General features: G+C 39.6%; 1 protein-coding gene across 2 annotated transcripts in view; it reads left to right on the top strand.

Annotated features, from left to right (window-relative positions):
• The window catches only part of LOC137125203 (PDZ domain-containing RING finger protein 4-like), a 124,254-nt gene extending 100,226 nt beyond the window's left edge, over window positions 1–24,028 (top strand). For both annotated transcript variants that reach the window (XM_067500292.1, XM_067500293.1), the window contains 7 exons: window positions 5,448–5,701; window positions 8,227–8,329; window positions 15,974–16,072; window positions 17,899–17,961; window positions 19,513–19,614; window positions 20,345–20,473; window positions 20,958–24,028. In XM_067500292.1, the coding sequence (XP_067356393.1) occupies window positions 5,448–5,701; window positions 8,227–8,329; window positions 15,974–16,072; window positions 17,899–17,961; window positions 19,513–19,614; window positions 20,345–20,473; window positions 20,958–22,424 (2,217 nt within the window). In that variant the 3' untranslated portion in view covers window positions 22,425–24,028. The remainder of the gene's footprint in view (window positions 1–5,447; window positions 5,702–8,226; window positions 8,330–15,973; window positions 16,073–17,898; window positions 17,962–19,512; window positions 19,615–20,344; window positions 20,474–20,957) is intronic.
• The last annotated feature ends 3,355 nt before the right edge of the window (window positions 24,029–27,383 follow it).

Raw genomic sequence — 27,383 nt, 5'->3', positions numbered from 1 at the left:
CCCAACACAGCAAACATGAGTAACCGGGGCTTTGGTAGAGAGTCTGTCTGTGTGAGAGCTGCAGCTTTCTTCACTCACACTATAGATATTGATTGTTGAGTAATATCATGTCCCTTTGTCTTTCGCCGAGTGATTGAGTATGGCACAAGATTGGTTAACACATTTTATTAAAAATGATTATTTTACGGTTATTTCTTTTTTGGACAAATTGTAAGAGGAGATGCACTTTGAATGAGATGTGCAATACGTGGAGTTCTCCTCACAAGACTGGTGCTCAGAGAAGAAAATTGGCCAAATTCATCTAATGTTCTGCAGGCTCAAAGCCTCAGCAGCAGCGTATAGGGCCTTTAATGTGAAAAATAGCCCAAGGGCCTTGTGCAGTGTGTTTTATGTGGTTGGAGGGGTTAAAGGAGGCCTGTACATTGGTTCATGTAAAGGTGTAGAGGGGATTGTCAAATTTCCCCTGTGGCATTCTCTCTCTCTCTCTCTCGCGCTCTCTCTCTCTCTCTCTCTCTCTCTCTCTCTCTCTCTCTCTCTCTCTCCCAGTTTCACTGGAGCGCCAAATGTCTGGGAGTGATTTATGCAGTCATGAGGGCTGCATTGTAGCAGACCTTGTATTTTATTCTGACACTTGTTATTGAAATGAGACATTTGGGTGTAAAGAGGAGCCCAAGCTTTTTTTTTTTCTCACTGAGAGGATCAGGTAGCAGTCATGCTCACCGCTAATTTCAGCCTTTCAGGATATCGGATTACATCAGGGTGTATTTGATTCGATTTCTCTACTGCACTTCCATTCTTACTTGTCAAGTGTAGTATTCATGAAAATACAAAGTTTACATATTGAAGGACAGAATGCTGTGCAACTTAGGTGCTTGAGGCCGTACAGGAGGCAAACTGCAGTCAGTAAATCAGTAAATGGTGAGAAACACTACTCTCTCACCCTCCTCCACTCCATGTATAAGGGGAAAACAAGAAACAATAGCAAAGCAGTTATTTTTGACACGACCTAGACAGTAGCATGAGAGCGGCAGTTGAAGCCTTTCTGTACAGAATGGGCAGATTCATAAGATGTGTAGCGCTACGGACTATGATTTGTACAATTCAAGTTTTGCTAGGGGGCATTGTTACTTATCATTGTGTCAGTTCTCTGTTTGGTTAAAAAAGGCCCCAGTAAAACCCTCAACATTCAAGGAGCATTTTGGTATGAAGCATCCAATCACAGATGAAATTCTCTTGCATTTGCTGTTCATGTATTTACTAGACAACAGAAAAAAAAATGTATTAACTTCACATTCAAAGACCAGTAATATAGTTAAATCTGCACAGAATCTTGAAAATAAGTTGTGGTTTTCCATCCGATTGGCTGGAGGAATAGTAATGTGATTGGCTGATAAGTGTGTGGATTTGTACTTGAGGTCTATTTAAAATGCATCTAAACTTAAAATCCTAAAATACAGACACAAATATTTATTGCACCGAATTAGCTCCATAGTTTCTAGTCTGTTAGCACTGACTCTGGATGCTTTACCCGTAAAAGCAGCCGGTCTCTTATCTGCAGAAAACAGCTCTGAAGGCAAAGTTTCTTTGTTCCCCCGGTAGTGTAGTCTGCACTCTTCTGACTCTGACAACATCCACGGTCTCCTAAAACTCCTATCTGAGGGCTCCACACAGCTGACTGGACCCTAACACTGAGCGGTCATGTTGACTTTTCCCAGATGATGAGGAGATGGAACAAGCATGTAATTGACGTCTGTAAAGGCTTCACTCCAGAGGCTACGTGACCTACATGTTACATTTTCTCCATCTGTTTGCATACACTCAAGACCCCACAGGCTGCCACTCAAACCAGCAGGTGAAGGCACACAGAAGACAAACACTATGTGTAATGGAGGCTTACTTCTTATACAGATGTTAAGCACAGCACCCAAGGTTACACGGGCTGGTTAAATATGAGCCTCTGATCAGTGTAGGGGAAGTAGAAAGGATGACCTTGCTTTATTGAATTTAGCACATTTCCAGTTGAACCAGTTGAAGAAGAGACAAACACTTTCCCCTTATGGACAGTTTAGATGCTATAAAACAGAAAACAAAAACATTTCATTAAGATTCAAAGTGCTACATGCAGGTCATAAAGCAATGCATGCAGTTAATTTGAAAGCATAAAAAAGCTAATGGACTATTAGAGTCTACTGCCTGAGGTTGCCTTTTTCTCCTTGCAGAAGAAGTACATCAATCACCCCTATCAGTAAGCCCCCCGCCCCGCCCTGCAAGCTGCAAGCAGTGTCTAAGAAGCAGCAGCAGCACAACATGCGGCTAAAGTTGACACCTTAACAGATAAACTGGCTCCACTTTACCTTTGTCACTAAATTCTGCCCCCAATCTTTGGAGATATATCGATGGAAGCGGCAGTCAATGATACAAAAGCACTGACCGAGGAGATGCCCGAGGAGCCGAGCTAAGCTGCTGTTTGTCCTTTCGCGCTTATCATTTATCCTACAGGTATAAGGATAAGATGGGACACAGATGAGAGCACCTAGACATTCCTGCTTTGCTGTAGGCTCATGGATGTAAAAACTGACTTTTAGTGAAGTTTTCAAGTAAGTCTATTTCTTTGCTCAGAACAGCTTAAAGTGACATGAGATATTTACCGAAGCGGAGACTTCATGCTCTCAGCTGCATCACCAGTACACAAGTTTTGAATGTATTTGTCAATGTGGGACTCAGCCAAAGGGAAAATGAAAGAAAAGAAAAGAAGTTTCATCCTTTCGTTACACTCCACTAAGCAGGTTTACTGCATTTGTTGTGGGAAAGCTGGTGGTCGTCTCAGAGGCTTTGAGTGGAAACACATTTCTCTGCTGGCTACAGCTGCAGCATATCCATGTGCAAACAGCCAGCAGATGTGTCTTGGTCCAGCTACTCCATCCCAGCACCCATTTTCTTCCAACTTCAATTTTACCTGATCATCTCCTGGCCCAGTTGTCTAGCAAATGATCTCTCACGAATAATTACCAGCTTTATTCCAGACCAATAATATAATTCATGTTGACTCTGTGCATATGGAGCACTTTTGGCCATGAAGCATGTGCAGAACCGTGTTGGACTTGATAAGCACTACAGCTGCTAAATAATTAGTTGCAAACAGATTTTGTTTACCAGCATGTGTTTAGAATGTGTATTTGCGTATTTTGCATGAACACTTGAAGCAGATTTTAGTTTATACTTGTGCAATTGTAATACAATGTGTGATGAAGGTTTTAAGAGGCTGCAGCTTAAAGTGGGTGAAGACAGTAAATGTGCCAAGAAACAAGGTTTAATTTTGACAAGTAAAATTATCTATGAAAGTAGCTAATTACAAAAATACACATTAGAATTTGACTTCAGCATCTTAAGGCATGCTAGTCTATGAAAAACTGTCACAAGACATGTAGGACTGTTTTGAAAAGAGATCTTTAGTGTGACAAAGAGAATATCAAGAAAGCTGCAGCTAAGCTTATAGAAACTCCTTCCATCTGTTAGATAGGACTGGAGATCCACATCAACTGAAGCAGTGTGTTTAGCTGGGTGGGCATCCGCTTAGAGACACAGAAGAAGGTGGCAGAGTCCCTCATGCAGGAGTTAAGGCTACTTATTATTCCTCTGTTGATTGGGGATTAATTGTTCCATCTGGCTCTCATGAAAACCGGTGAAGAGAATAGGAAAACAACACTCCCTCCTCTTTTCCCCTGACGTGATTCCTCTTGTTTCATTATGGTCATTGAGTGTGGCTAGCAAGCAGAGGGGCTTGGAGGAGGAGGAGGGGCCCAAAACGGACAGGCTGTACCAGAGGGAAGGCCGGGAAATTTGATCATTTTTCTCCCAGACTGTCATACGCCATAGGCTGCCTCATTTGTCTGCTCAACTCCTTTGTTTCCATCCAGCTCCTGGTTCCAGCATTAGGCTGCGGAGAGAGAGAGAGACAGACAATCAGAAAAAGACGCAGGGAGGGACCTAAAGAAACTATACAAGCTAATTATTATGGATCCATGTTTATTTAAAACAGTACTTTTAATGTATGCTGACCGGCCCAAAAAATGGAGTCAAAGCTGATTTGGAGTGTGAGGGGAAAAAGCCACGATGAGGGCTGCTCAATTTGTCTCTCTGAAATCCCCTGCAGTTCCACAAGAGTGGTGTTGACCCAGTTTATCTCCGGCTCAAGTGATTAATGCAACATCATGACAAACAAAGGTCACATCACGAGGCAAGGGAGAGGGCCAGAGCAAAACAAGAGCTATCGGAGTTACATATGGCTGCTGGTACAGCTGAGAAAAATACATTGTTTTGAGTTTTGTAGGGCATCACTCAGTTTCTAGAAACACACACACACACACAAATATTAGTTACATTTTCTGTTTGAAGTTAATTATGTTACCATAGTTGGAAGTTCGAATTTCTGTGAAGACTCAATGGCAGTGAACAAATCGCTCAGCGCCACTTCTGGCTTGGTGCTGTAGGCGTCAACGTTTGAAAGTGAGCGAGTAGCTCGTGTGTAAACACATGGCGTGTTAATAAGTAACCCACACTTTCTCCTGCGAGAAGTATTTAGATTTTGTTTTAACCTGTAATCCTTTACAGGGACGTTGAAGTCTCCTCAAATCCCACATATATGCTTTCCTTTCCTTTTCTAGTTATCATTTTACCTCATTTCAAATTGCCATGTGAGCAAAATATTCCACTCTAAAACCATAGTTAAATGAAATTGTAATTATGCCATGTCTACATTTTTTTTCTTGCTTTGGTTATCTAAATTATCATCTCTGGTTTCAGCATTTATACTAAAGAACATTCTTTGAGGTATTCAACAGCCATAGGTTTTTTAGCAGAGAAATTACTGAAGCTTAATGAAGCAATGGTATTTCTTTATATGTGCCAACTGTAGGGCAAATGGTTTTCAATCTGCCAGACAATCCACTTCATTTTGTGAAGATGCGATGGTCTGAGTGCGCAGGGACCATATGAGATTTCATTTAACATTCTGATAATTTTGCAATGTTGTACCTAAGTATTTCATACCTCTGAACATTGATGGAAAAATATGCAATTTAAATTGTATAAAAACTGCAAAACTGTAGTAGCAATGTGCGGACAATGGACCAGAGCACACAATATTGTCTTCACTATAAACGTGGTATTTCTGGGATCTGAGAGTTTAATGCACATTTTTCAGATTCACACAAAAGCATACAAAAGCTACAGTAGGGCAGTTACAGTTATACTGTTTCCATCTTGGTCTGTTTCTGGCTCTTAATCTAATGTCACTTACCCAAAAAAGGTTATTTGGCTTTGCACACTTAAGTCTGTGACCACAGTGGCTCCATTTTCAAGAAGCACTTCTATAGCAAAATGAACAAATTAGACATAGCAGTTGTTCTTCTTACTATAAATATCAACATAATTTTCATTTTCCACAGGTTAATGGTAAAGAGTCATCAAAGTCTAGCCACGAGGAGACAGTGGAGGCCTTTCGCACAGCCAAGGACCCCGTTGTGGTGCAGGTCATCAGGCGGACCCCCAGTGGCCGCCCCCATGGCCCCCCTCAGGAAATCCATGTGGTGGATGTGTGCACTCAGACCGACATCACCTTTGAACACATCGTGGCACTGGCAAAACTCCGGCCTTCAACCCCTCCTGTGCCTGATGTCTGTCCCTTCCTGCTCTCTGACAGGTACGTATATTTGAAAATGCATTTAAATGTTTAACTTCTCTACAAGAGATTTTTTCTTATAGTTTCAGATGTTTGTTTTGGGATCATTATTAGCTACTGCATTTGCTAAACTTTGGCCTGATGCCAAATAAATGTGAATTAGGATGAATGGCGGTTCTGAAAAGGAAAGATATTTTGGAGGCTATTTAGATTTTATTTAAATTTGATATAAAAATGTGTTTTGGTTAAGAGCCACAAAGAAATTCGCAGTTTGCTCTGTCCTTGTTCTGACTTTGGCTGAAAATTATGGTAATTATTAAGGAAAGTTTTTATTAAACTATGAAGCAGAAATATCAGTGTTTGCAGGATTTGCATTACAAGCAAGCAAGTATGCAGGGCCCCTGTTAAATAAAAACTGTCAAGCCAGCTGCAAGGACTGATAAATACAGAGCTATTTGAAAGAGCTTTTCGATGGCCGTTGTCTTCTTTAGATCAGTAGGACGCACCATTTAAAAAATATAAATATATATCTGACAGGACTAAGTGGTCTTTTTTCATCAATACAGAATGTAATGTATATGTGGAGTGTGCTTAATTATTTAGAAAACTGGTTTGTTTGCAAGGCTTAAACTCAAATTCAATTAAGTCCATCAAGTAAGAAAATTAAGAACAGTTTAGTTACCATCAAAATGGTGCCTTATGTAGGATAGCCTCAAGTGACTTTGAATACAAGAGCATTTAGACACACACACTCACAATGGGGAAAGCTGTGAATATGAATGTGTGGCAGATGTGAAAAACATTTATATATTAAAAAATAAAAAATAAAAAAATATCAATCAATACTCCCAGTTTGAATGTTGACTCTGATTTCCCAGTCATTACAGATCTCATGTGTTGTTCAATTTTCATCCGCACTGTGATGCTGGACTGTCATTCATATGTCCTTCACTGGCTTAGATAATTGTGCAGGGAACTCTAACTCACCTATGAGAATAGATATGTTTGTTGGGCTTTCATGTTTATAAATTAGAGGAGATGAAAAGCAGCAATTTGTGAGCAAAGTAGCGCAAAACAACACGTGTGGTACTATCACTAAAAGTCCAATCACATCTTGAAGGAATGCTGCATAGTACAATACCTCAAAGACATGTTTTTTTTTCTCTTATTGTTTATAAGAGAAGAAGGCGTAAAAATATCTCCACAAAAATATCTTGAGGTTTTAAAGTATCAACAAGAGGTTTTCCTGGAAAACAACAAAAGAAACATCGTTCATAATTTCCTCTTCTGGCATTCTAGTTTATGTTCCGTTTGTCTCAAAGGAGAAGTAAACAGTGAACAAGAAAAGTTTAGAATAAAGGAATATCTGGGTTTTACCTCTTGGGAATGAAACAACGCCAATGCAGAAGCTTTATAGTACAGAGCTGGTAACTCGGGTACATCTTGGTGAGCCAAATGTGTTACAGTAGATCATTCAACCATGATGCATTTAGTGGCATATAACAAGAAAATCTAGCACTACATCACTGGAGATTTGCTTTAAAATTCACAGATAGCTGTTTATCACTTATTACAAATGTCATAAAAAATTTGTGTTATTAAAATTTGTGTTGAGAGTATATAGTACTATGCATGACCTGATCAAAATTAATGCCACATATCTCACTCAATATCACCACACAATTCCCCACGGGGCCTTTCTGACATAATAAGGAGGTGCATGGTGTATCCATTTTGGCACATGGAAGGTTTACAAGGTGATTAAAGCAAATAGGCTAATAAAAACTAGGCAACACACTGCAACATGTGCTTGCAAACTAGTTATAGCCCCAAGCTGAGCCCAAATGTAATCAATGTATCCCATAAAACTCACATTTTCTTCTCTTTATCTGAGATCAGGTGCACAATCCAATATAAAGCTGATTTTATAGATATAACAAATGTTTGTCACACTTACTTTTCAGGCTAGATTGTAAAATGTGTAATTGTATTCCTTACATTACACGTGCAGTATTGAAGGATAAAAAGTGTAAAACATTCTGACATTTACCAGTCTGGTTCTGTGACTAGAAAACTGTAGTGAAACAGTTTACCGAGCTGGGTAATCCGACAGTGAGGCAGCGCCTGAACACATCGCTCAACAAAGTGTCTTTTTGAAGTTTTTGTCCACCGCGATTATCTTGTGTGGCATTGAAGCTGTTCATCTTGTTAGGCTCTCACAATGCTGTTTTGTTCACTGACGGAGGAACGCATAATGGAATACAGTGTACAATGTGGGGGGTTTTGTCTGTCAAGAGCAGGAAGCAAATGTGGATATGCTGTTATTAACAAGGGGCTGTACTTTTATCACACACACTCAAGTGGCAGTGAAAGCCCTTGACAAATCCTTTATTCTTCAGATTCCAGCAAAGACAAAGGCAGGGAAATCCTGTCACTTCGAGGTATAGAATGCATTTAGAAAAATTAGGAAAAGTATCTTGCTCACGCCTAATTTTGCCTCTGTCTGTCTTCCCTCCTCTCTCTCTTCCGTCTGTCTCCGCTGACAGCTGTCATTCTCTTCATACAATGGACCAGGATTACTATGAAGGGACAGACTACCTTTCTCCTGTTCCAGCTGATGGAGACAAGACTGAGGAGTTTGAGTATGAGGTAAGAAATCTATCTTAAAAAACAAACAAACAAAAAAAAGTTAACTTATCAGTGATGAATAATAATACATTTAATTTATAATGCACTTTTCATTTAGAAACAAATCTTAAACTGTTACAAGAAAAAGTGAGCAGCAAAAAACAAACATTAACACCAAATAAGCAAGGAGCAATTATTAAAAAGCTTTCTAGAGTCTGTGGGGTCTTCAAATGTTCAGGATGGGAGTTCCGCGGGTGGGGGGCAGCTGAACCGAAAGCTTGATCTCCCACAGTCCGTAACTTGTAGGAGGTTGGTAGAATGGAGATTGTGGGACAAGGTTTGCTGATGCACTGATATGTAAGTAACACAAATTCATATAGAATTTTGGAGGAGACTGGGAGCCAGTGAAGGCACCTGGGAACAAGAGTGATATGCTCATGTTAGCGCACTCATCAGGATCCTGGCAGCGCTGTTTTGCATGTGCTGGAGCTTTGGAAGACTCTTGCCAGGGATCCTGATGAGCAGTGCCTTGCAATAATCAAGCCTGGATGATACAAAGGCATGGACAAGACTGGGACAGAGTTTGGCAATGTTTTACAATGGTGTATAATATCGTTATTAAACGTTAGGTTAGGGTCCAGGCTCGCACCAAGGTTGCCAACTGTAGATGTGATAGGAATATCCTATCCCAGGGCAGCAGAGGGGGTTGAGTCGGTCTTGATGTAAAGCTGTGTGTCCTCAATATACCAACAGAAAAGAGATTCCATGCCGGCTGTTGACACGCCTGAGAGGGAGCATATATGGGATAAAAAACGATCAGTTCAAGAACTAACCCTTTAGGGAAATCATGGGGTGACAGGAAGTGTCCGGGACATAGCATTTCCCAGGATGACATATTCTGACCTCCCTGAAAGATAGGTGAACCAGTCCAAGGCAGTACCAGACAGTACCAGACCAGACGTCACAGCGGAGTCAACTGAGTAGGATGCAGTGATCCACGGTGTCAAAGGCTGCAGTTAGGTAGAGAAGAATGAGTGGGATAGCCAGCATCCGCTGCCGTCAATTTGTGATCATGACCAGAGCTGTTTCTGTGCGGTGGGTGGAGCAGAAGCCTGGCTGAAACAGATTGTGTAGGTGTAGATGGTCCTGAAGCTGAATGACAACAGCTTTTTCCAGCACGTTCAAAAACAGGAGGTTGCAGACGGGTCTATAGGGTGGGTTTTTTTAGGAAGCAGTTTTGAGTGTGCATGGAAAAAGGCCAGACTGAAGGGACTGGTTTATTATTTTTGTGAAAAGAGGGATCAAGACAGCAAGGTCTGAACTTGGTTTGGAAAACGTTTGCTGTATTTACAACTGTGAATCTGTTTGGATACTTCTCTACCAACTTGGCACAGCTAGACTGAGCAATGTTTCTTCCTTATGAAAGTGTTCATTCTCTTAAATTATATGAAAACTGCTGCTGGACTGCAGTCTGCAGGTCTTTCCACAGATTTTTTTAAATAGTTTTTTTTTTAGTTTATATAGGGCTCTGACCCCGGTAATACTTTGGTTGGTGACTTGTATTGTCTTTTCACCAAATGTGCTGTTGCATACGGAGGCCAAAGAGTTCAACCTGACTATAGCACATTTTTCCATTTGGCCTTACAATCTTCCAAGTGCTTATTGGCAAAGCTCCAACAAGACATAATGTGCTTTCTTGAAAAGTACCCCCCCCCCAAAAAAAAATTATAACTACCTCTTCATATAATGTACTGCAGTATAATTCCATCCCCCACTAATCAACTGCTTTCGGCTTGTCCCTTCAGGGGTCGCCACAGCGGAACATGTTATACACGTTGATTTGACATTTGTTTTTAACGCCGGATGCCCTTCCTGCCACAACCCTCCCATTTTTATCCAGGTTCTGGACCAGCACCAGGGTTGCCCTTAGTGGCTGGGTGGGGCAGGATTCGAACCCACGGCCTTCTGCATCCTGAGCCAACATCACCCACTAGGACCTCAATAATAGACACATTTCAGAATTATTACTTATTTGACAGTTCTAACTTAAATACTGAAAAATTGTAATCGTCAACGAGTAGAATTCATCGCAGAGCTGCTCTATTGATTGCATTAGATTGTGTAGGTGTCCCTAATGAAGTGGCCACTGCGTGTGTGTTCATGCTATAGTATGTGTTAGGTTAGGCGATAAGCAAGGGCTAAAATGTTGATTAAGTTCAACTAAGGTATGGTTTAACTTAAGTACAGCCACAAATAAAAACAAACAAAAAAAATCTTACTTCTGCAAAACATGGACACATGTTCCCTCAACACTGCATATTTAATGATGCTTACCAATTGGTGGAAGTAAGCAAACACTAATTGACTCTACAGGCAGATCCCAGGGGGACAGTAGTGATAGATGATCAGCCACATTGCAGACAGCTTAAAAAATCCCTGGCTTTTATTGGAAATGGTAACATGCCTTTTTGTCTAGGATTTTTTTTTTTTTTACAGAGAGAAAAAAAAATTTTTCTAAAGATTTTCATAATTGTTTTTGCAACTTGACAAGAATATCCAGTAAGCTGATTGACTCTGAGCTTGATCGAAACCAAATAAAGTGAGGTGTGTGTGTGTGTGTGTGTCGGGTGCTTGTAATAGCGTGGAAAAGATGGAAATATTTCTTTACTTCTGTATCATTAGTGGAGTGTAAGTAGTTAGATAGTTGATGTTTTTAATGCTTTTAATCTGTGACACATACAGATATATCGATGCACTGATTCAAGTATGTGGGGAAGAGATAAACACTGTCTCCGATCTCCGCTTTGGTTCAATATTCTTTATTTCCAAGCCATTGAGGTGCAAGCATACTGGCAGCAAAGGCTCCGAATGGTATGATGTATGATGACTGTTCACCCCTCCCTCCTAACCATTTTCAGTTGAATTTATTCTGAATGCTTCCACCCACTGAGCTTGAGCTGTTTCTTAACATCCTAAAGAGATTTGTGCACCGACTTGGATCGCAGAGGCCCCAATGTCAAATCTGAACAAATAATATATTAGAACCTCTACTTATGCCTCATTGCTATTAACAAATCCTATTATACTGTGTGCGCTTTGTAGTCTGCACTGTTTTTTGATTTCATGCTCCAGGAGTTAGATACCAGGCCAATGCATCCCCACTTACTGTATGCCACTAAACTGCTGTGAGGGGGATGAAGGCAAAAGCTGTATGGCCACTTTCACATTCAACCTTATTCCTCACTTCCTACTGACAGAGGGACATGACAATGAAGCAGAGACATTCCTTTAAATTACATTTCTTGGCTGAAAAGGCACAGTAGGGGAGCACAGTTTGCTATCACATCATAAAGAAACCATCTAAATCTAATCCACCTTTTCTCCAATACACAAAGGACAGGTATTTTTATTAGAGTAATTTACCTGTACGTACGTCTGAAGAGAGACCTGAAGAATTTGTAAGTTTAGTTACGACTGCCACCTTCGAACCAAATCACTGACAAGTCAATCATCCAGGGATGAGTTCATATCAGAAAGGTAGTCCAGATTTGTCTCTCCCCAGGAACGTTTTCCAGTCCTGTTCTTAGGCTCCACGAGATACTGACCACTTCAATGCAGTCAATATAGCAGCTCTGCCATGAATTCTTTTACAATGTTAAACTTTCTCCATTTTATTTAAGTTAAAATGGTAATGTTAATAATTCTGTTTATTTTAGAGATCATAGTGGGTGAAAAAGTCATACTAGATGGCATTACTGTGTATTTGTAATTTGTAATATTTGTCATTTTAGATGTAATAAATGATTTTTTTTTTCGCTCCATAACCTTTTTATTTTATAAATTTAGTATTCAACAGGCACTGATGCTGCTACATTGATCCCCACAGATTCTCCCAGTTTATATAATTGGATGTATCCAGCTAGGAAAGGGAGGATATCTTGTAGCTTTGCTGATTTCTTTTTTTAAAAATGTGAGGGATAACTTCTCTGCCACCTATATGGATAAATCTGAGCAGACCTTGAAAACAGGGGTCTAATATCTGTGGTCTCTGATGGCTGGCTGTTTAGATTTATGTACGGAGGCCATGCCTATAGTTATAAATTCACACAGAAACCTACATTACTAGGACCCCTATGATCCCTTTAATTAGTTTCTGTGAGTTATGAAAAAGCCAAGTACTCCAAACTCAGTCTTCCCTCTCCTACCTCTACTGCCATTGGTAGCCATTCATGCATTTGTGACTGCTTTTTCAATTACTGGTAATAAAAGGCACGATTATTATGACAGCATCCAATGTCCTTTGATGGTAGGCGGCAATATTCTCCCTAATCACACCATCGTAGTCATTAATTTACTGTCAGCCCTTGTGCCATGCTGCAATCTCCTGCCTGAGAGGCAGAGAGCTCATCTGGAAAATAGAGGAAGAAAATCAAATGGCAGGAGAGAGAGAGAGACTTGTGAATGTTTGTTTGATGGATATTGAGGGAAAACTTGTTTTACTGAGGCATCTGGATGTGAGTGGGTGACTTCTCTACACAATGCGGTCTTGTAACAAGAAAGCAAAGAACATCTGGTATCTAAAAGAAACAAACAAACAAACAAAAAAAATCACGTTTGATTCACCCTACATCCAGTAATTGTAACAATCTATTTCATCTGATCATCTAGCCATAGGTTCCTTGCACTGTAAGTAGTCATTAATTAGTCTGAAGTAACTTTAAGCTGGTTTCACAGTGCCGTGTAGGAATGATGTAGTACCTGCTCACACCTCTGCTTTACCTCAATCTTGGCAATTAATTTGTTATTTTTAAGCATGTCAACATTACCAGTGATTTAAATATTTCCCAAAGAAACTTTCTCACATCTCCTCCCATCATATTAGCATGGGATGCACACCCTCCACAGCTCCTATTACCTCCTTGACTGCTTCGTTGCATCAGGAAATGTGCCACTTTCAGTAATTCAATAATATATATATATATATTGTTCTGAAGTGGGTCTGCATGTTACAATGTTAAGCTACATTACAATAATGTTTCAATTTTTTATTAACGGTAATACTTATGTACAATGCATCTAGAAGGTATTTACATTACACGTTCACAGTATGTTATGTTAATGACTTATTCGAAAATGTCAATCTCAATTCCACAAACAATACGCCACAATGACAAGGTGAAAGAGGAATTAAAAGCTTTGCAAATGTATAAAAAAATTAAATTAAATTAAATTAGTTTTCGCAGCCTTTGACATGACACTCAAAATTGAGCTCTGATCCATCCTGCTTCCACTGATCATCCTTGAGATGTTTCTACAATTTGATTGGAGTCCACCTGCGGGAAATTCAGTTGATTATACGGGATTTGGAAAAAGCATACACCTGTCTAAAAAAGGTCCCATGGTTATGTGCATGTCAGAGCACAAACCAAGCCATGAAGTCCAAGGCATTGGCTGTAGACATCAGAGATGTATATCAGGGAACAGAAACACTTCTGCAGCATTGAAGGTCCCAAAGAGCCTCCATTCTCCATAAATGTAAGAAGTTTCCTGGAGCAGACTGGCCAGCCAAAGTGGGCGATCGCAAGACAAGGGCCTTAGTCAGGGAGGTAACCAAGAACCCGGTGGTCACCTCCCTGACTAAAGCCCTTCTCCAGCATTTCTCTATGGAGATAGGAAAAACCTCTCAGAAGAACAACCAGTAACTATTAAGCAAAGGCTGTGAATACCTATGGACATGAGATTTTCAGTTTTTGTGTTTAATAAATTTCTTTCATGTTTTTAACAAACTTCTTTAATTATGGAGTATTGTTTACAGAAGAGTTTATAGAATTTTGGAATGAGGCTATAACATAAAATGGAGAAAACGTTAAGTGCTGTGAATACTTTTTGGATGCAGTGTACTTTCAGTTCAGTAAAGATTTAAATGCAGGACTGAGCACTTCCACCACTACTGACAGTCATAGATAATTTTTTGTAATACTGCTAATGACTATGCAGCTCACCATGTTCATGTAGTGAGCATTAAAGCTGCCTTCCTGTTTCACGTTGTATCCCCTATATATTTGTTAGAATTTGAAGTACTCATCACTTCTGAGACAAAGGTCTGAGGCTGTTGAAAGATGAAATGACAAAGCTCAGCTGGTGTAGTTTTTCTTCAGCTCTTTTTCTCTGTGTGCAAATGTGTTGAGTATACATGTGTACTCATATAAGGATAGGGCTTGTCCAAAGATTATATACAGTGTGAATGGGAATGTGTTTAGCCCAGCAGCACCATAATCCCCGGTACTGTGATTTCTCAATGTGTGTGAAAAGCAGAGGTAGGGGATTGTCGAAATGAAGGAGTGGCAGGGGAAAAAGGAAAATGGGAATTCAGCCTCGAGGTGTGTTTGTGAGGAAGCAATGTGGATGGGGTCATGAACAGCTTAGAAGGGGTGGTCAAACGCGCCAGGTGGCAGCACTCTGGCAGTGTCTTTTTCCACGTATTCCACTCCTCCCATCGCACTGTAGTCAGACTTTGGCTTAGACTTCACCATTGTTACGGAGAACAAAGAGTGTGAAGTCTATGTACAGAAACTGAAAGCTTGGGAAAATGTGGATTTTATCAGTTGTTTGGTTTCATATTCAGAATTTATTTTGGTATTAGACAAAGGGGGAATGTGGCACCCCCTCAAGTTCTAGCTGTGTTAATAAAATTCCACTTTCCATTTCTATGTATTTCTGATCCTAAATCAAGAATTCATGTAGACACCAGGGTACTAAACTATGTTCTGAAAAGGCTCAGGGGAAATTTGACAACCCCTGATTTGTGAGTCAATAGTTTGTTGATTTCTCTCCATGGGAGAATGGGGAATATTTTAGTGCTCTAGCAAATATGTATATCTGGTAGCATTAGCATAATTATAGTTTATTTATAGTCTAATATTCCATAACTTGGCAATGGTTTGAAAGAAAAACATCTTGGGTCCTCTGACATTTATCAAAGCCCCTCCGATCAAACTTTGCAAGCTGAGAATGTCTTTCATGATGAAACGCTTCAGACTGAAAAACCTCAGATGAGAGTCGGCAATTCTAACTCCGTCCTTTCAGTGTCTTTCCAAAAATCCTTATTTTTTTGAGATGCTTATGGTGTTAAATCTTCATAGAAGCAGAACGTTAATGCATAACTGCCCAGACAAACACTATTTTTTCAGTTATTTTTCTTGGTCTTACACTTCTTGGGAGATTCATAGTGCATCCAGATTTCTACCACTTCTGGAACATAGCCTTCACAGTCAGTACTGGTATCCCTCTACAGTTTGAAATATTTTTTTTTTTTTTTTTATCTCTTTCTAGCTTTTATGAAGGTTTACCATTTTCATTTTGAGTTCTTCTGAAAACACTTTCATGATCCCATTTGTTTTTATTGCTCCAGACGCAGTTTCATGCAAACTGTGTATTAGACATTAACAAAGTTGATAATTCTGGTAATCTTGGTAAGAGTTTATGAAAATTCCTGTCCTGATAATGTTCATTATCTTATTTACCTTTCAAGATGAAAATTTGTGCTAGCTTAATGTGTATTAAATATGAAATGAATGGAGACAAAAACAGACATAAACTTTTCTGCCTTTTTACTGTGCGGGGATGCGAACTCTTAAAATCTTAATTTTCTTCTAATCTGCATAGGAAGTGGAATTATGTCGACTTAACAGCCAAGAGAAGTTGGGACTAACTCTATGCTACAGGACAGATGAAGAAGAGGATGTAGCCATCTATGTCAGTGAGGTGAGTAAATTAATTAAAACTCGCACAGCTTTAGTTGAAAGGGTTTATTTCCCCTGATACAAGACCACAAGTTTTTCAACTTAGTTTAGTTTTAGGAAGCACTAACCCACTTGAGAACTCTATAAACAGAATATTTCCTCTTTTATCTTTTGCCACTTTGCAATGTTACTGTATATAGTTATAAAAAAATTGCATCGTACATATTAGCTGAAAAATATGCATAATCTACTAATTCTTTATATTTCAATACTTTGGAGTGTCACATTTGCACATCAAACACTATTGTAGAACCTACCTGCAGTACACTCACCATGACTAGATCACAGATCCACATTTCTGGGACTAACCCAAATGTGACATGTAATATTTATCTTAAAACTTATGATTTACTGTTGTATCCATGTAGGAGTGATACAGTTCTTTCTACTGGGTATGGGGATTGTAAAATTACAATAAATTCCAAATGTTATTTGTTATTTAACAGCTTGGCCATGTTTTAACTGGATGATTCCACAGTTGGCGAGTTGTGCATATGTTTTGGTATAACTGACATCAAGGAGATTGTGCGATGAATGGCATTTAAAAAAAAAAGAAGAAAAAAAAACTGCCCTCTGTTTTTCTCCCACTTGGTGGAAGCATAGAAAATGCTGTTCTTCACTCTGCTCAACTTTCGCTGAAATTCGTCTGAAGTTGACTTGGCCCCTGCAAGGTGTTTGCTTTGAGAGCTGAGCAGAATATAAATCACTGGTCTGTCTCTTGGCAGCATCTTTAAGTGTTCACTCTGCAAAGATGTAGGGCTATGAAGACTGTACTGCATTTAGATGAGGTGGCTGAATGTCACTGTATACAGCATGTGTTCGAGGAGGTGTTGAATGCTCTGATTTTGCATAAGTAGTAAGAAAAAATAAAGAAAAACAATGCAAAGTTCTTTTAAATAAGCAGCGTTTCAACTACAGTTGAATGACCATTGTTTCAAATATTTACTTTCCCTTTGTTTTCGTTGTCTTACCCAATGGTGAATTAATTCTGAACAATACTAGAAAAGTAACTTCCTTCACCAACCACTCCATCTATTTTTAAGTTTACATCTATTTAGAGTCACAGGTGTTGAAGTGCATCTCCCCATGCACATAGCAGAGACTGTCAATCCTGCACAGGTCACCAAGTTATTGCAAAGCTAAGAGAAACACACGTATTCAAACTGTACCGATTGGGCATTTTGCTCCCTTACAATATCTTCAAACAATAAATGTTTTTCTACATTCTAGTTGTAGATTATTTAGGATGTGAGTACTCCCCTCATTCCCACAGAAAGATTACTTTCAATTTTCTTGTTCCCTCTAGCCCTACCCCCATTCCTGTCTAGTGACCTTCCTTAGAATTTAAGGAGTGGTCCTCCGTGTAGGAGTGGACTCACATGAAGATGGAGTGCCACAGCACCTTACCATCTCCAGAGATCCCCTGATATGAGAAAGTGAAACGAATTGCCCCAGACACTGATTGACTAGCCAATGAGTTCCCTGCCCCCTTGTTCAGTAACAGGCTTTAGGTGTTATATGTATATACTTGTGCTATATCTACATATCAGAACATAAGTGGGGGGTACAGCTGAGGACTTTATATTATGAATGTTACAAATCTGCTGCTTTAGCTTTTGTGAAAGGCTAAAATGCCTTTGAAAAGGCATTTTACAGTTACAGAACAGCCATTTGACATCTATGGTCTTCGCATGGCAGCAAATCTAGTGTTTGCTGTTCCTGCTGGTAAAGTAAGTAAAATTTTCAGGAATTTGGAGATGCATTATATTGTTTCTTTTGACCTAATAGATCAGTCCAAACAGCATTGCTGCCAGAGATGGACGTATCCGAGAGGGGGATCGCATTTTACAGGTAAAGTAAAAGCAACTCACTGGCCTCCACTACACCAGCTCACAATAGAATCAACAAAAACAACAAAAAAAAAAGAAAGAAAAATCACTTTTACTTTGTCGCCCTAAACCACTGTTTCCCAGCATGAGAACCCATTCATTTTTAATGGCAGCACATTAAGGGGGAACTCACCCCCACTGTGACTGTTAGACGGGAGAAATCCCCCCCTGGCTGTTTTAGTTACAGACTCAGCACCAACAGGGGGTTTTTAAGAGTTCTGCCTTAGGATTGCACAGTGCTGCAGCTTTCTGCCTCGTATGGGATAGCTGAGAGGCCATTATTGGTATTAGCCTCTAGCTTTATCTTCAGGCCAAAGATCTGGAGGCGTCCTGCTTGCATTTGTTAAAGCTGACAGCTGAATAAAAATGATGACGGTTAGGTGGAGGATTGTTTTTATGGGGTTATGTTAGACCCTTCAATTTTAATCCCTTTTTTTTAAGCATGTAGAGACAGTTAACCTGAAAATGGCATCTAACATTATGAATTTATTTAACAGTTAGGGCACATACATATTCAGACAGGGCAACAACAGTAGTGATTTAAAGCTCAATATTCATTTGGTTTAATTTGTTTATATCCAAATACACAGTGGCCATTAATGTGCCGAACATTTAGTGATGCTTTAAGGTTGGCAGAGGAAGACTAAATTTATGATAACTGGTAATGGAATTATTTTGGCAGACTGATAAGAAAGTATTAATTGATAAACTTGTTTTCTAAGGAGAAATTATGAGTTAGTAAGCAGAGAAGTACAAGAGAAGAGGGAAAACAAGAACAAGGCAATTATTAGATTGGAGTTGAATACATAGGCAGGGGACACATGGTAGATCACAAACAATGAGACCAACATTGCCCGAGTTTGGACAGGTCCACACACACACACACCTATGAGGACACTCATTGACATAATATATTCCCTTACTTTAACCCCAAATATCACAACCAAATTCTTAACCCAACCCCCAACGCAACCCTAATTCTAACCCTGAAACCAACTCCTAAAGACGTGAGGACCAGCCAAAATGTCCTTACTTTCCAAAAATATCCTCACTCTGTTAGAAAATTACTTTTTTGTAGCAAGTACAAGAACCCACACGTGAGGGAGACCAGTCCTGGCACTATTATCCACCAGTGACAGGGCCATTACTCTGGCTGCAAAAAGATGGACGCCCCCTGTCAGTGCCCAGTTAATTGTACGGCTAGATGTATGTACGCTGCCGGATACTTTGGAGAACACAACAGCTCCGTCAGCCCATGGCCACTGTCCCATTCATAATCACTGCTGGATCCTGCTTCATATTATAAAGCAGCACAGAGTGTTTACAGTCTCCTCTGGAAAATAGGAATTATTGTGATATACAATTTTTTTTATTATGGTACTTTATTTACCTTTAGGATTTTGTAGTCAAAAAGATGAAGGTGGCCTCATTGTATGTGCCTGAGTTGAGATATTTGCATGTTTTCCTCTTAAGTAATGGTAATTGTGTAATCATGTTTGTATGTCATCTTCAGATTAATGGCCAAGATGTACAAGACAGAGAGGAAGCAATGGCTGCACTCTCCAATGAGGAGTGTAGGAACATTGTACTGCTGGTTGCCAGACCTGAGATGCAGGTTAGGAACTACTATACACCTACAGAACTGTAGGCCTGACGTGGATAAAAGAAGCATGCAGTTCACCAATGGCGGTCGAGTGTTTGCCATTTACAGTGTCTTTGCTTATGGTAAACTTTAGCAATCTGGGTTAGCCAACCCTACCCCCTTCCCACAACCACTCCTAGTGGAAGCCACCACTGAGACACCTCATCATGTTTTATTTTTATGTAGCACCACTGTAATTGACTTCCAACGGTAAGCCATAAAAACTAATGGCATGCTAATGTGGAGTGAGTTCAGGTTTAAGGCCAGTGGCAAATAAGTGGAAGGACTGTGCCGCAGTGCAGATGAGCCACTAGTGCAATAGTATATTCTTTGTAATTAAATGTATCCCTCAGTTGTAAAGTCTTCAGGTATGGATCCCATATGGTTCACATTGAGAACACAAATGGATGATGTGGAACAAACAGGTCAAAGGTGACAGTCTTATGTTCGTGAAACTGCAATAGCTTGATTTTGCAATAACAAAACAAGTTTTTTGGGGGGTTTTTTTAGACAGGAGGTGGTCTTTTGTTAAAAATTAGAGGAATACTTAGGAAATGATGATGTTTGATACTATTTTAAAAATACTGTATCTTTTATATTTTCTCTTTGTAAATTCTCATTTGAGACACCATTTGTTTTAAGGAACATTTTAGGCTTTCAAGTAACATTCACCCTTTTTGCTTTTATCTTTGTTTACACTTAGCTGGAGGAAGCCTGGTTGGATGATGAACACAGTGAGTTCCTGGAGCAGCTGAAGATGGAAATGCTGGAGGAACAGCAGAGAGAGGATATGGAATTAGCTGCCTTACAGGAGGAGCAAGAGAATGAACAGGTCAGACATCAGCAAGTCAGTGAAACTGCTTTGTTATCTGGGTCTGTGAATCCCTGGAAGGCCAGTTTTTTTATTAGTTGCTCTGTTCAATCAGAATTATAATAATTAAAATTTTAAATTCCATTTTGTTGGAATAACACAGCACAAAAACCATATAAATAGAACTTTAAAAGCATGTCGGTGACAGAACACTTGCACACAACATGTATTCCTTTGAGAATGCAGAATAGAGTTGCACTTTTTGAATTTTAAATACTTTTTGCTGCTTTCTGTTGTCTTTGTCATTCCATAATGAAGAAAGTTAAATAAAACTACACAAAAACTAAAGGACATTGAATTTAATTTGCATATCAAGCACTTGTAAATACTCCAGTTAGAATGTGTACAAATAATAATTCTAACATGGTTGTGTGCATCATAAATGTCATACATTGTTAATGAGCATTTCAGGTAGATTTTTCCTTTTTCTCCACCTTCATTCCAGAGAGTAGAAGATGACAAGCCCACCTGCTCCACCCTCCCTCATCAGAAGGACAGTGTACTGACCATAAAAGACAGATTGGAGAACTCTGAGCATAATGTCCTGGCACACATCCAGAGACATTTGTCTCAGTGCCTGAGAGACAATCGGGACCCTCACCGTACTACTGGTTCCACACGGCTAGAAGACAAGGAGGGTGAGGATGATGATGAGACAGAAGGTGATCGTTTTCAGCAGCTCTTAGAACTGAAGTGTCAGATTCATAACAGTGGCGAGTACGACCTGTTCTATAGACGCCGCAGCACCATTGAGTGCAGCATGGCAGAGCAGGGTGGCGTACAACATGAATTGCGTATGCTCAATGAGGAGCTGCGCAGCATCGAGCTTGAATGTCAGAACATCATGCAGGCCCACAAGCTCCGTAAGGGCCAGCAGTCTCCCTCAACAGGCCGCATTGCACCCTCTACCAAAAGCTTCCACCGCAGCGAGCACACAAGGGGCAAGCTAGCCGACATTTCTGAGAGGCTGGAGAAATCGGACAAGGACAGCTCCAGTGCCTATAACACTGCAGAGAGTTCACGGAGCACCCCTCTAGCTATGGACCGCTCCCCAGAGCACTCGCTACAAAGGATGGTTAGTCTCACCAACCAGAGGAACCTCTGCAGCGGCCTTGCCACCGGTCACGCTCTTAACCTAAGCCCAATCCTGGCATGTCGTGCCCCAGTACCAGGCAAGAGCAGCAGCCCAGACCACAGCAATCCTTCTGAATCGGACCAGACACCTCAGGCTGAGGAGGAAAGCAAATGCAATTTAAAGCCACGTGCTTCACAAATTCCTTACTTCTCTCCATCCCACACTTCCACAGAAAGGCAAGCCAACATCCCAGCTCATGCCCGCCACTATCAGAGCTACATGCAACTCATTCAGCAACGCTCTGCTGTAGAGTACGCTCAGAGCCAGCTCAGCCTGCTCAGTGTTTGTAAAGAGCCTAATAGGCCCATGAACGAGCCCAAGATGGAGTGGAAGGTCAAGATCCGCAGTGACGGAACTCGCTACATCACCAAGAGGCCTGTAAGGGACAAGATCCTGAGGGAGCGAGCTCTTAAGATAAAAGAGGAGCGCAGCGGGGGAATGACCACTGATGATGATGCAATGAGTGAAATGAAGATGGGAAGGTACTGGAGCAAAGAAGAAAGAAAACAACACCTAGTTAGGGCAAAAGAACAGAGAAAAAGACGAGAATTCATGCAGCGTAGTCGACTAGAAAGCTTGAGGGAGAACCCCCAAAGCAGCAGTGAGGGCCGCAAGGAAGTTAGCATTATAGAGCTCAGCCACAGGAAGATGATGAAGAAACGCAACAAGAAGATCCTGGACAATTGGATGACAATCCAGGAGCTGATGACTCATGGTACTAAAGCCCCTGAGGGAGCCAAAGTCAACAACGCCTTCCTATCAGTCACTACAGTTTAAAAACTTAACATTCTACCCCATGTGGTATAATATACTTGCCTCGTTCAATGTGGCATTTTTATGAGGACAATAGGAATATTTTTCACACTTTGTAACCCAAAAAGCATTTTGTAAAGTATTTATCAGCAGGATCATAGCATTTCCTTCATGCTTTTCATTACTGTATTTCACACCACTCTGCAGGCAAGACATTTTTCTATGAAGTTACGACTATATAATTATTTTGTTACTTCTCTCTAAATATGTTTTCCAACTTTTCAATTCTATTTTCATAGTTATGTTGTAACCATAACTCAAGACAGCATTTTAAGTATTAAGTGCATTATATACAATTGGAGAAACATTGAATCAGTGGGTTTTTTATGCAGTTGAAGGAGCTTTATAAAATGACATGTTTTTAGATATGGCCTAGCAGTCAAGCCAATCAAACTCGAAAAAGGCAAACCTACAGACCTTGATAGCTTGAGTAATTATTTTTTTAGGTTAAGGTGAGGTACAGATTTCAGCTTTAAGGGCAATAAATCTCACAGTACTGTAAAACTTATGTACAGGAAGAATGTCTTTAATTCCTTGTCATTTTGGATGAGGTTTCATGGGTCAAATGCCTTATGCAAACAAATCTGAGTAATGCAATTACGAAATGTTTGTATTTCAAATACTTAATTTTTACCCTATTATTAAATGCAAAATATTGGGGAAGGGAAAAAAAATCTTTATGACCTCTGGTAATAATTGAATGAAAAAAGTAAATTGTCAAAAAGAATGCTAATATCAGTTATAGCATTTTATAAAAGCAACATTCAAAAGGATATGTCATGTTGCAGTTTAACTTTTTATTCGTTGTTATTCCTGAACTTGATACTTCCCCAGAAAAACAATAAACAAAAATTATAGTTCCAAAGCTGCTACACAGACGGGAACCTAACTAACAAAAAGAACCTTGTTAATTTAGTTTAAATGCTTGTTTGTATTACTGGGACACAGAAGACTCATTCCTAAAAGAGTCCTGCATCAGGTCAGTGCTGCAGTTTAATATTTAGTTTTTTTTCTTTCTACACATTTGACAGACCTGCTCATAGCCTTTACATAACAGTGTTTTTAAACAATTTTTACTTTCCATACACCTTAACTCAGACTAGCCTTAACTGAATCAACGATATGGTGCGGCAACCTTCATTTGTACATCAATAAAATGTGCAAAGGTAATGTTCAACCGTATTTATACATTATAATTTGACTTTTTAGAAAAGGGAACATTCATAAATATTGTATAGTTCTTGAATTCCGTTTGTAGCCAAACTGGTGTTGAAATGATTGCCACTGAGCAGGACTCAGAACACAGCATTTTAGAGGAATGAAAAATTAAACTGGTGAAATGAATGGTCATTTATCAACAGACTTTGTTAAGTTAATGTACAGTATACTCATTCCAAATGCCTCGTTTGTAACTCAAATATTGTAAATCTGAAATTTTAAACTGATCCCTGTATTTGTTTTGAGTCGATGTCTGATGGTACAATTTTGAGTAATGCGTAGTTGGCACACTTGTAGCCAGGTAAAATGTGTGATCTTTGCAAAAGAACGATAATAAATTCCTTTTTCATACAACATCAAACTGGATCTTTCTGTTGCTACTTTGCCAGATGCTTGAACTCCGCAGTAAGACCCAAGAGATGATTTTACTTTTTCGTGTAGTGTGTGTAACAGCAAGCAAAAGCAGTTTGTACTGTTCTTTTTACTGTGATTGATAAAGAGCAGGGTTGGAGTGTGTTGATACTCATTGTAGGCAACCTTTACTGTGCCTGACCAAATTTGGACCCACAATCTTTTGAGCTCAAGTGCAGGCCACCATAGCTACCCTAACCCGCTTAAAAAGGTGAGAATGAGCACAGTTCAGTACAAGAAACTTCAATGCTGTGACAACGGCATCTCCCTGGTTCCCATTGTTGGAACCAGAGGGTTTTTCTATACTGTGGAATGGTACAAGGCGACCATGCTTACTGTGAGTGTGATCTAAGCATTAGGCCAAAACAAAGAACACACATTTATGTAGTAAAAGGATCAAACACTTGAGACCAAACACTTTAGACACAATATCAAACACTATTAATTTGGAAATGATTTGAATTCATAAAGCTCAATAAACAGAACAGCCATATTGATATCCATCCAACTTGTTCTACACAAGAAGGGGAAACAAATCCTTTCCTAACCTCAGGTCAAGCAGCTTGCAAAATGATAATCAAAGTGACCGACTGTCCTGGGACTTTTTGTTCCACAAACATAAGTTACAAGATTTGTTGTGATGTATACATCTCTATTAATCATCTTTCCATCCATCATCTGTAACCGCTTATCCTGTTGAGGGTCATGAGGGTGGAGCCTATCCCAGCCATCATTGGGCTAAATGGGAGACAGATCTCCATTCTATCTCAGGGCCAACAATGTGGGACAGAGACAACTATACACACTCACTTTCACACCTACAGCAATTTTAGGTCACTGAATAACCTAACATGCAATTCTTTGGACTATGGGAGGAAAGCGAAGTAAACCCACATAAGAACAAGCTGAAAATGCAAACTCCACACAAAGCCAGCCAGTGATTTGAACCGGGGACCAGCTGTGAGGGGGCAGCACTAACCACTCTGCCACCACTCTGCCCAATGTATCAATATGAGAATATGGTTTTATAATATCATTGGCCATATCATTCAGCCTTCTCAGAAAGATCACCAAAGCATGTCCACACTGAGTCACTTTTGGGTAAGGATCAGTCTTGTGAAATGAACACCTCCTCACTTCAGATATCTCCTCAAGAGTCATTTTTTTCTGTCCTCTGAATATTGGGGTATTAAACAAAGGGAGATTTCAATTAAAATCTCATTCCACGGGAATTACTTTATGTTAATTAAAATTTACCAACCACTTAATCATTCCTATGGCCTTGTCACATACAGGGTAGAGCCACTGGGACATCCTGGTCACAGGATATCAGTGCGCTAAAGCTGAAACTGAAGTGTCACTGATATAGTGCTAACAAAAGACTTATCAAAAAGAAAGCACTTCCTATTCTCTACTCAATTTACACCCAACAGCTTCATAAAGTCTGATTTTGAGGTTGCACTAACACAGCCAACACACTCCTATTAACATTACAGTCCGTGTCACTTAAAAGCATCTCCATTTATACAGCAACCAAACATTAACATTCAAGTTGGTATTGAAAAGTAGACTCCTGCCAACCTCTGAGTCCATTTGCTCTCCCCTCATTTGTTAATTCTCTGTCTGTATAGAAAGAGACCATTGAAATGCCAATGGCAAGCTTCAGAAGAGGGAGCTGTGTGGGTTGAACCAACAACAGAACTAACCCAAGTGCTTGCTAGCTAATTAAGTTCATCCCTAAGCCCCTGAAATACCCAGTCAGTTGTAATTAAAATCAAGCCTGTGACAGCCATGACATTTGTCAAAGCTACCCAGCAGTTCAAATACCAGTACTGAGAGAAATGTCAAACAGAGAGCAGTGGCTCATTTTCTCTTCTGCACTCCACACACATTCACTTTTAAATGTTTGCTGATAACCTTTAGGACTCCCTACACTGCAAAAATGACAAATTCTCTCATCATTCATTCAAGGAGGCCCATATCGATTGTCATACAAATCCTTTAGACATGCAATGGTGCAATCTACGTCATAGTGCTCCCACTGTGTCCTAATCTCAGAAGCATGTAACAAACTGGTAATTGCCTAAGATCACATGTCTCTTCATGTCATTTGTAAATTAATGGTAGCTTTGATCTTTCATATCATAACTGCTGTGTTGTGGTAATTGGTCTCATCATGCCAGATGTAGTAGGGTACATGTGGGTGATGTGGACAGACTGCTACTGCTGAGCCAGCTGTTCTGAATACATATGCCTTAATCAAGCAAACCACAAAACTGAGTCCAGTGGTAGAGAATTATTGTGTAATAAATCACTTAACACCTCGTGAGTTTCTTAAAGCTACTGTATGTAACTCTTGATTGTGTGTGTGCACGCGCAACTATTACTGGTCAAACTTAGTGGCATTTTTTTTCCACAGGTGTATTTTTAATAAATACTCTAAGGTTTAAGGGGTAGTAATAAACAGATCAACTAAATTGAGTTGATAATGAAGAATCAATTTAGTTTAAAATGCAGAAAAAAGTAAATTATAGATTCTCTATTTGTCCCAAATAGAATTTCTCCCATTAAGAAAGTTTATAATGTTCTTCATGGGATCAAACTGGAAGTTGAAATAACACCAATTGCTGTTAGCCCTGTGCTGATCCTGGTGTGGTTAATAGTAGCATTTTGAGCTAAAACCAGGATGATAACATGTTGACGACTATATACCATAATCTTTTTTAATCTGTAGTATAAACTTTGGAAGTTGATTGCAGTAAAATAAATGTTTCTGTATGGCAGAAAGCACAAATGTAAACAGTTTATGGGTCTCTCCTGATCACAAGGTAATAGTTTTATTAGATTAGGAAAGGCACATTTTTTGTTGTTTCAATATTTGCTTCATCACAGCTCTGTGTATTTCATTTCTGCTGGATATGTCCATATAGCAGTGATCTTTTATTGCTTCTGCACACCATTTGGACATTTTTCCCTTCACGCCCTCTGTTTTATGTGTCATTTGTTGTTTCATTTTCATCCCAAACACATGCATTAGGGGACCTATCAAGCAAAAACCTGTGAATATATCAGTGCATAATTAAAGCTCTAATGACAATTCATTATTCACAAAACAGCTGAACCAAACCGCAATACATACTGCAAAGGTCTCAAACATGTATTATTTAGATTGTAATTGTACTACAATCCCTAAAACATAGTGTAATATTTCCCTAAACAGATAAATGATAAGCGATCAGCAACATTGTTGGGTAATATCAGGTCATGGAAACAATCTCTCTTCAACATTCAGCT

Source organism: Channa argus, chromosome 4 (genome assembly GCF_033026475.1).
Source record: "Channa argus isolate prfri chromosome 4, Channa argus male v1.0, whole genome shotgun sequence".
In the NCBI taxonomy this organism is placed as follows: domain Eukaryota; kingdom Metazoa; phylum Chordata; class Actinopteri; order Anabantiformes; family Channidae; genus Channa; species Channa argus.
The sequence above is the reverse complement of the archived record's forward strand: the minus strand, read 5'-3'. Positions and strand labels throughout refer to the sequence as shown.